This window comes from Thunnus albacares, chromosome 10 (assembly GCF_914725855.1).
Source record: "Thunnus albacares chromosome 10, fThuAlb1.1, whole genome shotgun sequence".
NCBI classification, from domain to species: domain Eukaryota; kingdom Metazoa; phylum Chordata; class Actinopteri; order Scombriformes; family Scombridae; genus Thunnus; species Thunnus albacares.
The window spans coordinates 20522974-20538381 of NC_058115.1; the positions used below are offsets into that span (position 1 = coordinate 20522974).

Sequence of the window (15408 nt, forward strand, 5' to 3'; positions counted from 1 at the left end):
TGCATCGTAGGTATGACAGGAATTTGTTGTTATCATTTTAATCTTCATTATTTATTTAATACATAATATAAAGTTATGTTAAATCATTAAAATGTCTTTCAAACTTTTTAAACATTCCCTGATATATATTTTTACTACTTCTATAGTTGTGGAATTCAATAACTGTAAATTATACATTAACAAATTGTATTTTACATATCTATTTTACACACACACACACACACACACACGCACACACACACTGTCAGTGCAACAGCATCCAGAAGTTGCTGCTCTGGCAGTGTTTTTAAAGGACACTGACAGGTATGGACACATTGGCTTTTGCAGAGTTTAAATTTGTGACCTTCCAGCTGTGTGAGTGTTTCACCATCAGATTCATGAATTGCTGGACAAATTATTTTTATAACAAACAATTCATCTTTCAATTTTTTAATATCCTATGAAATTAAAAGAGCATCAAGCAAAAAATGATATTTCATTTGACATGACACAACTCTTCTGTAAACTAGTTATATATTTTTTTTAAATCTAGAATATTTAAATTCAAAGATCAGGGTCATCCACATCAAATGCCAGCCTGTGTTTAGTTATTCCCATGACGTGGCGTATCCAGGGGTAGTAAAGGGACACTCGGGTGTATACACCATATTTCCCATCCTTTGCACATTCCTCCCCCCAGCTCACAATGCCCGTCAGAAACCATGTGTCATGAATACTGTTTGTGTGAGGACCTCCGCTGTCCCCCTGGCAGGCATCTTTGGCCACATTATAGTACCCTGCACAAAACATGAAGGGAGTGATCCTGGCACTACTGCTGCGCTTACACTCTGTCCGATCTGTGTAGGGAACCTCAACCTTCTGCAACATGTTAGACGTGGCTCCAAGATGGCGTGTTCGGCCCCAGCCGCTGACTGTCCCTGGGGAGAAGTTCTTCATTAGAGATTCAGTGAAGCCCCTTGGTCCTATGCAGATGGGCCGCACTGTTTTGGAGAAGGCGATAGGGCTTTTGAGGTACAGCAGGGCAATATCATGGTTGTACAAGCTTATGCTGGCGTTGTAGCGTGGGTGAATGTGCTGTTCCAACACTTCATAATCCCTCTCTGATTCCTCTTTGGTGCAGATGTTATGCTCCCCTGCAGGTAGACATGACACAGATATCAGCAATCCAATGATAGGTAATAAATTTGCTCTATAAAACAAAACATGAAGTGGAGTATCCCAAAGTAGATGTCCACCTTTGAATGAAATCAAGAATTACTTTAAAAACTATAATACTCCACCATGCTTCAGCAGAGCTAAAACTAGTCTGTGGCACTGTGTCTTACCCACTTTGATGAGGAAGGAGCCATGTGACTCCACCAAGCAATGAGCAGCAGTGATAACCCATTGTTCGCTGAGAATGGTGCCCCCACAGAACAAGTGACCACTGGAAAGCGCTACCAAGGCCACCTGGAGAGAAAAGGGAGAACAGATCTGTGAATAGCTACGAGGAACTGAACATACTGCCCTCTCTTTTCCCTCTTGCATTCCTGTAACAATGCCCACATGCATTAACTAGGCCTACTTCTACTTCCATACAATACCTGCCAGGGGATCTCTCCTGGGATAACTACTTCACCGCCTACAATGCGTTTATATGGACTCTCATCGTCACTGTCCACCCACAGGGGCAGTTTCTTTCTGGGTTGGTTTTCTAGAGGGTCATTTGTGGCCGGAGGAGACGTTGTGGTACTGGCTGGAGTTGAAGGAGGGGATGTAGTGGTGGTGATGTTGGTCAGTGAATCTGTGTCGTTCAGGCTTGCACTCTCATTGGCGAGGATAACCCTTGTAGATATTGCACCAAATGTTGTCAACGCAGTTTGGCCACAAGGGAATTCAACTAGTAATGTGAGAGAAGAAGAGTAACATGAGAACATTCTGTGGAATTCAGGATCATTATTATAATATTTATCAGAAATGTCATTAAGAATATGTCGCTACCTTCTGGTTCACAGTTGATCCCATCCTCCGCCAGCTTGTATCCTGTTGCACAAGAGCATTTTGCTCCAAATGTTCCCATTGAATCGCAGAAGTGCATACAGTTTCCATTGTTCACATCACATCTTTTTGCTACAACTGAGAAAAAAATTATTATTAGATGTATACAATGACATGCATTACCATATATAAGTTCTTGTATGTTTTGTCAGATATTAAACCTGTATGATGTAACTGAATGGTTACTGGAACCTAGTGCACTGACAAATGAAAGTGTGTTCTGGTAAATGCAGTCACTTCTCACAGAGAGGGCACTTTGGCTGCTGTTTTTAGAAAATCCAAACAGAGAAACAATCTAATTTTAGAATCTAAAACCGGACTGATGCTGGATATGAGCCATTGATTTTCTTTATAAAAAAACAGGAAAAAGGCATCTGGCTGTTTATCCTGTGAAACTGAGATCTCATCAGATCTCATATTCTCAGCAAATTGAGGTCATGTAGCATTAAAATCTAATTTCTTTTAATCTCATTTTCAAACTTTCAACTTACTAATCTCACAGTCCCTGCCAGTGAAGCCAGACATGCATGTGCAGGTGTAGGTGCCAAGTTGGTCTTTACATGTACCCTGGTTCAGACATGGGTTCGATTGACACTGGTTGCCATCTGCGGAAATCCAGACACAGCACCTTAACACACAGCCAGATGATAACATTTTTGCCAGAGCAAAGTTTTCATAGAAGAAAGTTTTAGCAGAAATATCTCTTTTATACATAAAAGCTTGAGAAATGCAGGTATGTGTTAGAAGATGAACTACTCTGGAAGCAGGGGTCTCATCTTATTTAGTATTAAATTTAGGAATGGCAAGAAGTCCTTTGAGAAATTATTTGATGTGCAGGGGTCACTATTTTCAGGGGTTAGAAAATGATGGCAAGAAACATACAAATGAGACCAAAAAAGACACAACCTCCACTGCAACATTTCTGCTCACTTCTGTCTATTTTGGAAGAAGTCAATTATTAAACATTCTTACCTACATATCCTGCCCAGAACTCCATCTAAAATACAAAGTAAAGCCTTTGATGAATACACCCAACCAAGATAAGAATATGTATAAAGTAATAAAAAAATTAAACAAATACGCACTGTCTTTTCATCATCCTCAAAGGTCTCCCTGGCCTCCTCCAGGTCACATACTTCCTCCAGACACTCTCTCTCCAAGTTGCCTTCCAGCAGCTCCTCAAACAAACATGTGTTGTGGCGTTTGTGTCTCCGTAGAACACGGTCGGCTGCTTGACCAGACAGAAACACTGGGCCTGCGGGCCAAAGGGAAAATTAAATTACAGAGTCTGTGTTTAAGTAGCTGTCTTTTACTCACAAGTTATAACAAAATCTGTAAAAGTATATTAGTATTCTTTTGTATGTGAAAAAGTAAACAGAACAAACATCACATGCACTATTAGCACTCTTAGTGACAACTCAACAGCTGAAATAAACCCAAAGTCACAGAGAAATGATTTATAAGAGTCATAAAGAAACATATAATACCTCCAATACCCAGCTGAAAGTGTGAAAGCAGCAAATTTAGGCAAAACAAAAAGACTGGTGCCATTCGACAGCGCTGTGATATCCCGACGGTCACACACTCGGCCATCACTCCAAAGTACAGAGCTCTGTTTGATCAGAGAAAAACATTCTGACTCTGTGGGCAAAAGCTACTGTGTCAACATCCACATGTTCAAGTGACTCCACGTTCAAGTGATTGCACGTATGTTTATTTGTATATTAACAAACAGTGGGGTAAACTAGTATAAAGGATTAGCCAGTTAAAAGCACATGTTAAATCTAAATTCACATTTTTCTACTCTAAGAACATAACTCAGAGAAAGGTCCCAATGGGTTTCCTAAAAGCCTTTTTGTTTCTATGACAACGTATGCCCTGATTTTAACCTTTCTGGGTCTGTTTTCATGCTCCAGTTCTTAACCATTAGGCTCAGCTGTTACCATCTTCTGAACAGACCAAAACAGGGCATTTTGTCATCACTATAAATAAGCTATAAACCAAACTACATGCATTATTTCTATGTAGTTATCACAGGTGGATTGCCTTGTTAAATACAGAGTACAGTTTTTGCAAAGAACTTTAGTCAACTTGTGTGATTTTACATAGAAAAATAATACAACATATTCTCTTCTTCATGTATCTTAAGTTATGCATTTTATTGTGATATCATATTTTAATAACATAAGAGAAGAATTGAGCTAAAAAGGCATTATTCTAAATTTGAAGTCCACACTGTCAATCCATGATATACAAGTAATGATTTGGTTTTGTTTGGTGTGTTTAAGATGTGCTGCTCTACGTTAATGTGGACATTAAATATGTCTCTTTAAATCTCAGGTTTCTCCATTGTGAATTTAAGTGGTCTGTGCTTAACATCTCAGATTAAACTGTGGATATGCAGCTATCTTGACTGTTATATCAGAATTGAATTAATCTGATCATGGTTGTGGAATGGTGTAAGTGAAATTAACTGAAGTCACTCTTTTCATGATAAATCCAACCTTTTTTTGGGGGGGGGGGGTTATTATTTTGCAATCCTGTCCAGAGCAGCGTAGAGCCCAGGCCAAAAGAAACAAGTTAATAAATGCACTTTGGCCTTTTCACCACAAGATGGTGTACACACACCTTTGTCATTCAACATAACACATCAGGATGGTAATGGAGATTGGTGAGGGGATCATATGGCTCATTATTTATTATTGCAGCAGAGAGAAAGCCCTCAGTCAGCGACTGGATGCATTACCAACAGTGCTGAGGAAAACAAATAAATCCAAATCTATGTTTAAAGAAAAAACTTCAAGAATCAGCGGCAATGAAGCAACAAACTGTTTATTAGGGTGTGTGTGTGCTATGTGAGACTTAGATATAGGCTATTTAATACATTCTTTCTTTAACTCTCCTCTATGTTTTACATTCAGTCTTAATTGAACTGGATACAAACGCTAGCAAAACACCAAGAAAACTTGTGTAAGTGTTAAAGAAGATGGTGAACATACGGTTATGTCCTGAATGCCATTCAGTGTGCCATGCCAGTCTTACAAAATCCTAATGATGTAAGACGGATGCTTTGTCCAACAGTTCTCCTTAATGTATAAAAGTGTAAAATATTTATATGTCCCATATGCAGTGTTTCAAATCAACATGTATAAAAAAAACCAATACAAGCAAGACCAGCATGTACTTCATTTGAACTGATTTTCAACCTGTGGTTACTTTTGCAAACTTGGGACTGAGACTGACTTTTTTTTATACTCCCTAGACCCTTTCATAATTGCACAGTATTGTCAATCAATACCCAAGATGATACATTGGTCAAAGGTGAAGTGCAGCTCATGCTGATTCAGTGTGCCAGCCGAAGATTTAACTCTGGTGTCATTTTGTGGTTTGGCGTATAAGATGCAACCCATCACTGGCTCTGAAATCCCCCCAGAGGGAGTCCAAAGTCTTCTCGAGTGTTGGCAACTATTGACTTGAGACATTTATATTTCATTCAATCGTTCAAAGGCTGAATAATTCATACTTGAATAATTAACACTGTCTGCTCAATACAGGAGCTTCTCAATCATTTCCAACCAGGGTGAATATCAGAGTAAAGAATTTATTTGGCAGCTATATGTTACATCTCGATATTATGATTTGGTCTGATGACGCAAAATGACTTTCACTGCCTAGAAAAACAGAATTATAGCAGTTTTCCAAATATACTTTTTCATAGGTATTCCAACTATAGTTCACTGGCTGGGTTATGAGTTGAGCATACTAACAAGACTACGGTGTGAGTGCCCAGATGGATAGACCGAAGTAAAGCTGTATGTGACTGGCTATTGATTTATGAAGATCTCCCTGACATCTCTGTCTGCTCTCTTTCTTGGGCAGCACCACACAGCTGGGGAATCTGTGTCAACTCCAATTAGATTTGTCACTACAGTGGGGGATAGAGTCAGGGCCTTGCAGATAATAAAAACTCTGTCTTTCACCAGGGACACGTTGTCATTTGCAGAGGGCTTACGCTCTCCTGTGGTAAAACCTTCCTGTGGTTGTAAAACCTCACAAAATGCAGATTTCCTAGTCATACACTGTGTCAATCAGGGTTTACTGTGTCTGGCCTGCAAGCAGGTAGCTCCCGGTCTGAAAAGTGAAGCCAATGTGGAAGTGCTTTCAACCTGGCCAGCAGGTGGCGACTCCACTGGTTCCAAAAAGAAGTCCGATTGTATGGAAGTCTATGAGAAAATTACCCTATTTCTCACTTGATTTATTACCTCAGAAAACAGTTTCATAATGAGTTTATGGTCTCAGTCGCTAGCTTTAAGTCTTCTTCAATACAGCATGATGTTCATTTTGTAAATTATGGTCCTATTTAATTTAAATTTGATGATAAAGCAGGGTATGCTTTAGGGCGTGACTACACTGTGATTGACAGGTCGCCACCACGGCGACAACGTAACGTAAACATGGCGTCACCCCAGATTCACAGAGTATAGGCATAGCCGTAGATGTCCTATCTGTGTGTTTTCAGTACATGAAAGTTAATTGTAACATTTTGGTCGCCTAAAAAAAGTCTTGTTTGGTTGTACTAAAAGACCCTCTAAGGAGTCAGATGTTCAGTTTCTCCAGTAAGTACATTTTGTTTTAATTGTTTTAAGCCTGTTTTTCGCTAACGGAAATTAGCATTAGCATTAGCATTATCACAGTCAACCATAGACTGTAAATCGTAGACTGTAGCTGTACATGCACTGTGCCTACCATATAGCAGCCAGCGTTAGGGTCAGCTCCACCTTGTCATCCAAATATGATCCTTCTCACTTCTGGCTCCAAAAATCCAAGATGGCGACGGTCAAAATGCCAAACTCGAGGCTTCAAAACGCGAGTCCACAAAGCAATGGGTGACGTCATGGTGGCTACATGCATTATTTTTACTCAGTCTATGCTCTATCCTTCACAAAAAGTCATAGACACTGTTGTTGTCTTAATCCCTCTATGATAGCTGATTAGATCTTTGTTTTTAACTGACTACAGTGGTTGAAACAGCATATCTACAATATAAGTGTGTTAGTGAGTCTGTACATGGTGACATTTGAATGACATAATGTTTATGATAAGAAAATATCTTGGGGCAACAGGGAATGAGTTCTGTTTAATTAGATCAGTCATTCCTTCCAGGTTTTATGGTAGGAGTACATACACTCAGGGCTTCTGTGGGCCATAACATGTAAATGTTAATATTCTCATGTGTAGGCTTCTTTATATAGATGTAAAGAAAGGGAACAAAGTTTAGCTGTTTACATCCTCGGTGACATGCAAGCACTCTGCCTATCTAGGTTAGTTTACGATCACCTTTTATCCCTCTGAGCCAGTTTTGGAAAATCAGCCCGCTGGCGGTCTGAAGAAGAAGAGCTGCTGTCGAGCAGAATCATCACAGATTGTGTGCGCTTCAGAAGTGAGAACAGAATATCATCTGCAGATAGAGGCAAATGTATAGTTAGTTTCATGTGAAATCCTCATGAGACGCAGAAAGGAACCTGCTGCAAAACAGCAGCCATTCTCTTGCAAAAAGGAATAAATTGAGATGATGGGGAGAGGGTGTAATTATATTGTGGGAACAGTATTCTTCTGGAAAAAAATATGAAGATAAAACAGGCAAATTAAATCACTGAAAACTCATAGAATAAGGTATGTTCGGAGGAATTGTTTGACATTTGGGAAAATATGCCTAATCGATTTCTTCCAGAGAGATCAACGTCACTCATATTTGTCAGCATAATATGAGTTAAATATAGCCAGCAGGCACTTAAAAAAATCTGAAGTGTAAGAATGACAATTTGTGGTTTAACTGGAGGTTGTGGACTGGACTACTTCTTGGTTGGGTGCAGTAACTTCTTGGGTTCCTGGCAGCCTCGTGGCAACAACAAAACTGGCCAGGCTAGCTGTTTCTCCCCAATTTCTAGTCTTTGTGCTAAGCTAAGAGAACTGTCTCCAGTCCTGGCTGTAGTTTTATATTTAACAGACAGATATGAGTGGTGTCGTTCTTCTCATCTAACTCTCGACAAGCAAACAAGTGAGTGTGGTTCCCAAAATGTTGAACTATTTCTTTAAAGCAACACTGATACTGACGACTTTGGTTTCTGTTTCTCAGGTTTTAGGAAGTAGAAGTGATTCATCTGCCTGAAATTATCTATTTTTCAACCACTTTCAGAGGGCAGATGAACTTTCTTCTCTGCGATGTACATCTCTGAAACTATGGCTGATATTGTCATTATTATGGCTGTTTCAGTGGCATTGAATCAGGGAGTTATAATGTAGTGATAATAAAAGAGAAATATGATATCTGTTTGATACTCAAAGACTGAATCTAGACTTCTGTTACTGGCCGTCTCTCATCACACTTGTGCAGTACAGTAATATCCACAGGGAGCTCCTATGATGTGAGCTGTAAGAGGAAGGACTGCGGGCCTCAAAGCGCTACCTCCCCCCTCCACCCCCATCACCCCCTCCTCTGGATAAAGTCATTGACATTAATGTGATATTTGAGAGCCTCGCTCTGTTAATTAGTACAGTCATTTCTGTAATTTGAAAGCCTGACGTTTCACACCCATTCCCCCGCTTGCCCACATGCGTCCCAACCAAGCCAAACACTCTGACATTTTAACAATTGGCTTGATATTTTGCCGAAGACGGAGAGGCAGTGTTTGCATTCAGACGCTCACAACACTAGTCACAGTCCAATAGTCTTAAATAGATCCTGCTGGAGGCCTTTCAGATGAAATCATGCCAGTAAAACATACAAAGAAAGGATATTTAAAACCCATAATGCATTTGTAATCGTATTGGAAAGGTAAACAGTCTGGCAATATTTCATTTTGACATTTTAAATTTCATATTTCGTGGATTGATTTGTTCCTGTATATCATTATTTAAAGTAAATTCATGTATTAAAATGTCAGTAAAATGCACTAAAGCTGTTTTTCCACTCTTGTATGGATTCCATACTGAGCTTTTAAAACAAGGTAAAGCTAAATGGGTCAGTGACCCAGTAATGCTTGGTTTAATTAGTTCACAAGTTTAGCTACATTTCTAAATGCATCATTTATGGGTGCATGTTTATCCAAAGCTGTTTACAAGCTGCAGGTGTGGGATGAATGAAGACACATAATAAGCCAATGCTAAGGTAAAGGTTTAATGTGAGGTTAAATGTGGGTTATATGTAATTAGCCATCTTAGTTTTGCCAACAGTGACCCAGAAACAGCACTATTGTGAGTTCCCTGTGAAATAAGAGCTCAAATCCATTCCTGGCTCTGTGAGCCGTGATGCAGCCGAGCTGACAGACGCTGCCGGCTCAGGCATGTTCAGCCACCGTTAATGAAAAGTGGAGCTCCCATCCCTCCTGGTCAGAAAGTGCCCGCGAAGCTCACTGTTTTTCTGCTGAATGTCAAAAATGAGTTTGCAAAAAGCTACATTGGGCAGAGCCAATTAAGTGGAAATGGAATCAAATGAATTTTTCACAATAATAAATCAAATGAAACTACTTTAAAGGTAGTAAAACATGCCTCAGGTGCTATTAACTCATCTGCCAGCGGACTGATGAAGACTTCATCACCAGAGCTAAATGGCAGGGTATCAGCTGCTGTTATTCCTCTGCACTGAATACATGTAGATCATCTGTCCCACAGCTGAAATATACCCTGACTCTGTGTCATGAGAGATATAAAAATGCAATCTGGGCAGCAGCCAAGTCAATTATGTGGTGTGTTAAAGGGAGATGTGACAGAAATACGACATCATGTTGCACCTTTCGACCCTGACCTCTTTAGTTTTGAAATAACTTGCTGACCCAATTCTGACCTTTGAGACTGAGGTCAGTGCGCTTGAGCTCTGTGAGGCTCCCAGATAAATGAGTAGTGTTTGATGAAATCCATCACTTTTATGCGCGAGCCCGTGAACACACACACACACACACACACACACACACACACACACACACACAAATGCTCTAACACTTTTATAGTATGCATTATATTCATTTACAATTTCAACATGTGAATATTTCATTTGCTTTGCTTGAGGTCTAACACATATGACAATATAACTACTATAACAACTTGCCAAGTATTTTCAAATCTTTTTCCATAGTTTCCATGTCCCATATTAACTAAATGACCGGTAAACCTGCAATTCTCTGATAAGAGTGAATGTCATATAATGATTAATAAAACTTGAGGCACATTTTGACTGTGAGAGAAAAGATTTGTTGCGGTAAATCCCACCCACCACATTACACAAAATACAGACACAAATTCTATAAACACTTCCAGACCTCCAGCCTGTATCCACTGACAACAGCATCCCTGTAACAGACCCTGATTACCTTATCAGCCACATTCAGAGCTTGAATCAGGCAAACACCTACAATCAGAGGCAGACGACTAACCCCGCTGCACAATATTGGGGCATTAATCACCCTCCAACACCCCACCACCTGTCCCAGAGTATGAGTTTAGGACTTATTCCTCCCAGCATCCGCACAGGCCCATCTACAAATATCACTTTGGGTGATTTTCAGTCCAGCTAAGTTACAAATCAAGCGGCTCCTTCACTATTGGTCTAGTGTTACTAAGTCATCCTATGCAACTGATTTATAAATCAGCTCTGTGTGCCGATGAGGTAGGAAATTGATTTTGAACTGACTGCCATGACAAATACACACTTTGTAAAAGAAGAGGGCCAAGAGTCTGAATTGCTTTTCAGATTCTATTCAGAAATATGAGGAGCTTCATGTACATAATTTCCATTGAGAGATATCTGATTAAAGACATGTAATGTCATTACAATTGTGATGAAGTAATGCCTATATTGTACATGGTGCATGGACAAAATAGCATGAATATTTGCCACTGGAACACAACATGTTTTTTAAATCCAGTGCTAAAATAAGACAATATGTTAATTTTGTTTAATGTTTGCCTGACAAGCATACAGTACATTGTGATTACATTACACTATATTACATGCAGTGTATGACCTCACTATCATGGCATTAATAATCTATGCTGTACAGTAATAGCTGTGACAAAGCTTAAATCAGCCTATTAAGAATCTGGGACAAATAAGGGTTTGTCAGAATTACTCTGATAGTAAAGATAACTAAAACACACCCAAATATAACAAATGTTGGAAGAAACCATGGCACCCGGAGTAGGGCTGTAACTAACAATTATTTTTATTATTGATTAATCTGACAGTGATTTCCGACTTAATGGTTTTGTCTGTAAAATGACAGAAAATAGTGAAAAATGCCTGTTTTGCCTTTGCACCCAAGGTGACATCTTTCAGTGTCATGTTTTGTCCAATCAACAGTCCAAAATCCAAAGATACGTAGTTTATTATCATTTATGACACATTTTTAAAACAAAATTACTAAAACGATTATTTGATTATCAGAATAGTTGCAGATTTGATCGATTCATCGACTAATCACTGCAGCTCTAATCTGGAGGAAATCCATGAGACTGCAGTCTCTTCAGTTTCTTTCTCTCTTCAGTTCTCTTTTCAAAAACCTCTCTCACTCTGTATGAGAGTATGTTTAAGAATACATTTTCATGTAAGCCAGAATAATTCTTGTTTTAAAAGGATTTATGCAGTAGACTTATTATCAACTTTATGTAATTTACATAAATATCTTTCTGAGAATAGGTAGGCTATAAAAAAACCCATTACGTCTCTTGCCCCTTAACATTTTAATTGATGTTTCATAAAACATCAATAAAATTATAAAACAATATGATAATCAGTAACTTATCTACTACAGTAATCAGAGCTACTTAGTTCTTCTACTTCTACTCAGTTCATAGTTTGCATATCTTGGAGCAACAACTGCTAAGCTTATTAGGTGCATGCATATCAGGGTCACATTTATCAAAGGAAACGGTTACACATGCCACTAAACAATAACTAAAGCAGTTTGCTGACTGTGTGCATGTGTGTGGGGGGCAGCGTGAGTTTAAGATGATGATGCATTTTCATGCAGAAATCCTGCAATCAGCAAACAAACAAGTGATTCAGGGTTATTCTGTGGCATTAGTGGACACAGCCTATGATGTGACATCAGAGTTGACAGAGTGTGTGTCAGGGATTTGTTTGTGCTGTAGTAACTAGGCTGCAGGGCAGTGCTTTAAACAGGCTGGGGGTGAATGTAGCACTGTAGTGTGTTGCCCTGCTGGAAAGGTCAAAGGGGGCCACAGGCCATGGACACAGTGGGAACACAACCCGTTGACATTTACACTCTCTCTAACCCTCGCTGCTTATTCGTCATTCCCAACATACATGCCCATGGCCTGCTGGTGAACCAGAGCTCTACCTCAAGTCATCAGTTCAGGGAGGAGTCACCAGCACTGCCATTCTGGGAGACTTGTGATGATATTATTCCAAAAAATTTCTCAGTAAACATCTCGTCTTATCACCTAAACACAAAAAAATGCCACATAAAACGTTAAAAGTACATTTTTGGGCATGCATGCATAATTTAAAATATATTTTGTTACACTGTGTGCCCCCATCCATCACTGCTTCTTCCTGAGTTCTTGTACATTTGTTCAGTCTGTGCATGATATTTTACTAGCTCAACAGTATATACAACACAAGGATTTGTTGTACATATTTTCATGGCTTTAATTATAGTATGCATTCCACAAAAAACTCACAATTCCATGAAAAGTGATGGCCCTACATGTTGAAACAATACCACTCATTTCTTTGCTAGAGAACCTTGAAACTGCTGTCTGTGTTTTGGCAAGTTTTGACTTAGTTTTTGAGGTTAAGCTTTGGTTTATATTATGTTTACATTTAAATTATTTAAATAATATTATTTACATTTAGGTGAAAATTATTTCATTCATTTGTAGTCAGTGTTTCACTTACTATAGTGTAAGTAAGTGCCCCAGCTCTGACTGTTTTTATGTGCAGGCTTTGTATACATATCATATGATGTTTTGGTAGGCTGAGAGATTGCATCACTAAGACAAGCAGTAACTGACCCCTCCTCTTCCCCCTCCGCGTAACCTCCCTGACCTCCAGCTCCAAGATAGCTTCTATCATAAATCATAACCCTTCTCTTTTGTCTGTGAATGCTAATGAGCTGTCAGATCTCATGATTTAAGATGAAGAAATGAATCAATACACTTAGTCCCCAAAAAAATGCACAGTGTGTCTGAAACCAAAGGGACTGAAAGTAGTGAATGAAGTTGCTCCTGTTCACAAGAGATTATCATTTCAAATCTGTAACAAGAAAAAGGCTCATGGACAAGGACAGAGTTATTTCCATGAAAGAAAAATAGCATTAACCACTGGACCCCACACTGTAAAGGGGCTAAAATAAAGCTGGAAGGAGAGGGTGAATTACTTGATCAGCATAAAACAAAAGTTTGAAGATAGTCAGTCTTATCATATAACAAAGATATTAAACATGAGATCTAAAACAAAAAAGTATGTACATAAAATAGGATATACAATGTTTTTATATTGTAAACCATTTTGGCCTCAGAATTGTTCAGGTTTCATATGAAATATATGTAAATCATCACACAATGGCCTGTGACAGAAAAAGTGACAATACAACAATAAAAAGATCAAGAATGCTGTACGACTGCACCTCAACATGTTTTCAGTTATCCTCATATGTTAGACACTTAAGCGTAGTTCGAAGTAATGAGCAGACAGAGTGATAATAAAACTGAACTCAAAGTCAGTGTGGTTTTAAAACCATAATGATTTGACCATTTGAGGCCAGAGCCACTCACTGAAACAGACCAAACAGACCACAGTGTGCCCCAGACGTCTCAGGAAGATTTGAGCATGTGAAGAAAGTTTGAAAGGAGTCCAATTTCTTCTAAAAATAGCAAGCATATACTCTAGATCCCGTAACCCTCAAGCCGCAGGTCTTTTTCCTCTGCTGCCACTGAGTGCTACAGGCTTTCAGGGCCAAGAAATGTAACATAAAGCCCGAAAAGATCAGACTGGGATTGGACCGGGGTTTCTCAATGAAAGAGGATAACAATAATACTCATTATTGTAAAAAGTATAGTGACCTTCGTGGATTAAGTGGCCTGAAAACAATTTGGATTTTCGTCCGTCAGCGAAGCTCACTTGCCATTTGGAACTGGACGCTTTGGTGAAAGTACAAATGAAGGATGAGGTGTCACTTTTAGGCTTCATCTTATCAGATTTAAAGGTAAGGAGCCCGTATACTGTGTAATGTTTGACATTGTGAATATACCGAGTCACACAAAGAAAACTTAAGCTTGTTGATATTGTTAATAAAGGATTATGTTAAAGTCATGTTTAAAAACAAACACATTTCTGGACAACATCCTACTGTACATGTAATAGGTTTCATAATCAGTAAACAGGGTTGTCAGTATCAGTATAGTAACTCTGAAAAAAACATGTCATGATGGATAGCCTTTCACTACACCGATGCCTTGTGCAGGAACAGTTTGTTTACACATAAGAAAACACTGTTTTGTTGTAAAACTTTATTTTAGAATTGCACAGAGTAAATTTACTCTAGATAATCTGCACAACACAGTCAAAAGTTTTCACATTTTCTAAGGTGAAAGGTAGTTCTGATGAAAACTGTTCACAGTGAAATCTGTGGATTATCCAAAGCAAGAAGGAGGATGTTTCTAGAAAAACATTTTTTTATTGGATTTCAGTGCTCACAATGAAACTCGTACCGGAGTGGCAGCAGTAATCTTAGAGATATCTATTCCAAAACCGGGGCAAGAAACCTCAAAATGTTTTACATTGGCTAGAAAATAAAATGACTCACTGAATCTTACCTCTCTTAGTGTTATGTGATATACAGTCCTGATTTATTTTAAACAAAGTGAAGAAACAACAATGCAGTGATTTTACTGTGAGGCTACTTCAGTGTTAATATTTTGAAAAAGGCATGAGGTTTTTGTGCTGGTATCTTAAAAATGATTTAATTTGCAGTGAAAACTGCAGTGACACACTGTAATGACTCATATTTTTTTATTTTAGATATAAAAATGTTTACAATACTGAACTTCAATTTACAATATAAAGTTTTGTGAAGTTGGCTGATGCTGAACCTTATCTGCTGATCCAAATGTCAGACATTGGAAAAACTTTTAAACACCCAAATGTACAACAAGCTCAAAGAACAGATACTTTTAGAAAAAGTTATGACTGATTTGATGGCATTAGCTGAACCAAGTTGTCATTTTCACAAAAATGACACTTATCAAGTTATTCTATTTTACATAACACTAGTATTAGTGGATATCATGTGCAATAAACACTTCATAACCTTACTGGGCAGCATAAATGATTCTTACAGGCTAAGCCTTTTC

At 38.6% G+C, this 15408-nt stretch overlaps 2 protein-coding genes across 5 annotated transcripts in view; one reads left to right on the forward strand and one right to left on the reverse strand.

The window, feature by feature from the left end:
- Window positions 1-417: 417 nt before the first annotated feature.
- On the reverse strand, window positions 418-7797 carry f9a (coagulation factor IXa). 2 transcript variants are annotated; one of them, XM_044363264.1, is made up of 8 exons: window positions 6784-7797; window positions 3123-3292; window positions 3010-3034; window positions 2529-2642; window positions 1981-2115; window positions 1584-1879; window positions 1326-1449; window positions 418-1133 (listed from the first exon to the last, which is right to left on the reverse strand). In XM_044363264.1, the coding sequence occupies exons 3-8, from the start codon at window positions 3032-3034 to the stop codon at window positions 544-546; spliced, it is 1284 nt and encodes a 427-aa protein (XP_044219199.1). In that variant the 5' UTR covers window positions 3123-3292; window positions 6784-7797; the 3' UTR covers window positions 418-543. The 2 variants fall into 2 exon arrangements, with proteins under 2 accessions (XP_044219199.1, XP_044219198.1); XM_044363263.1 differs by lacking the exon at window positions 6784-7797 and adding an exon at window positions 3525-3641.
- Window positions 6614-15408, forward strand: part of fgf13a (fibroblast growth factor 13a) — a 117488-nt gene continuing 108693 nt past the window's right edge. Inside the window, exon 1 of one of the 3 annotated variants that reach the window (XM_044363267.1) lies at window positions 6614-6653. The gene's annotated coding sequence lies outside the window, so the exon portion shown is untranslated. Of the gene's footprint in view, window positions 6654-13946; window positions 14262-15408 lie in introns of those variants that run through there. The other 2 variants (XM_044363269.1, XM_044363265.1) reach the window with 2 other exon arrangements.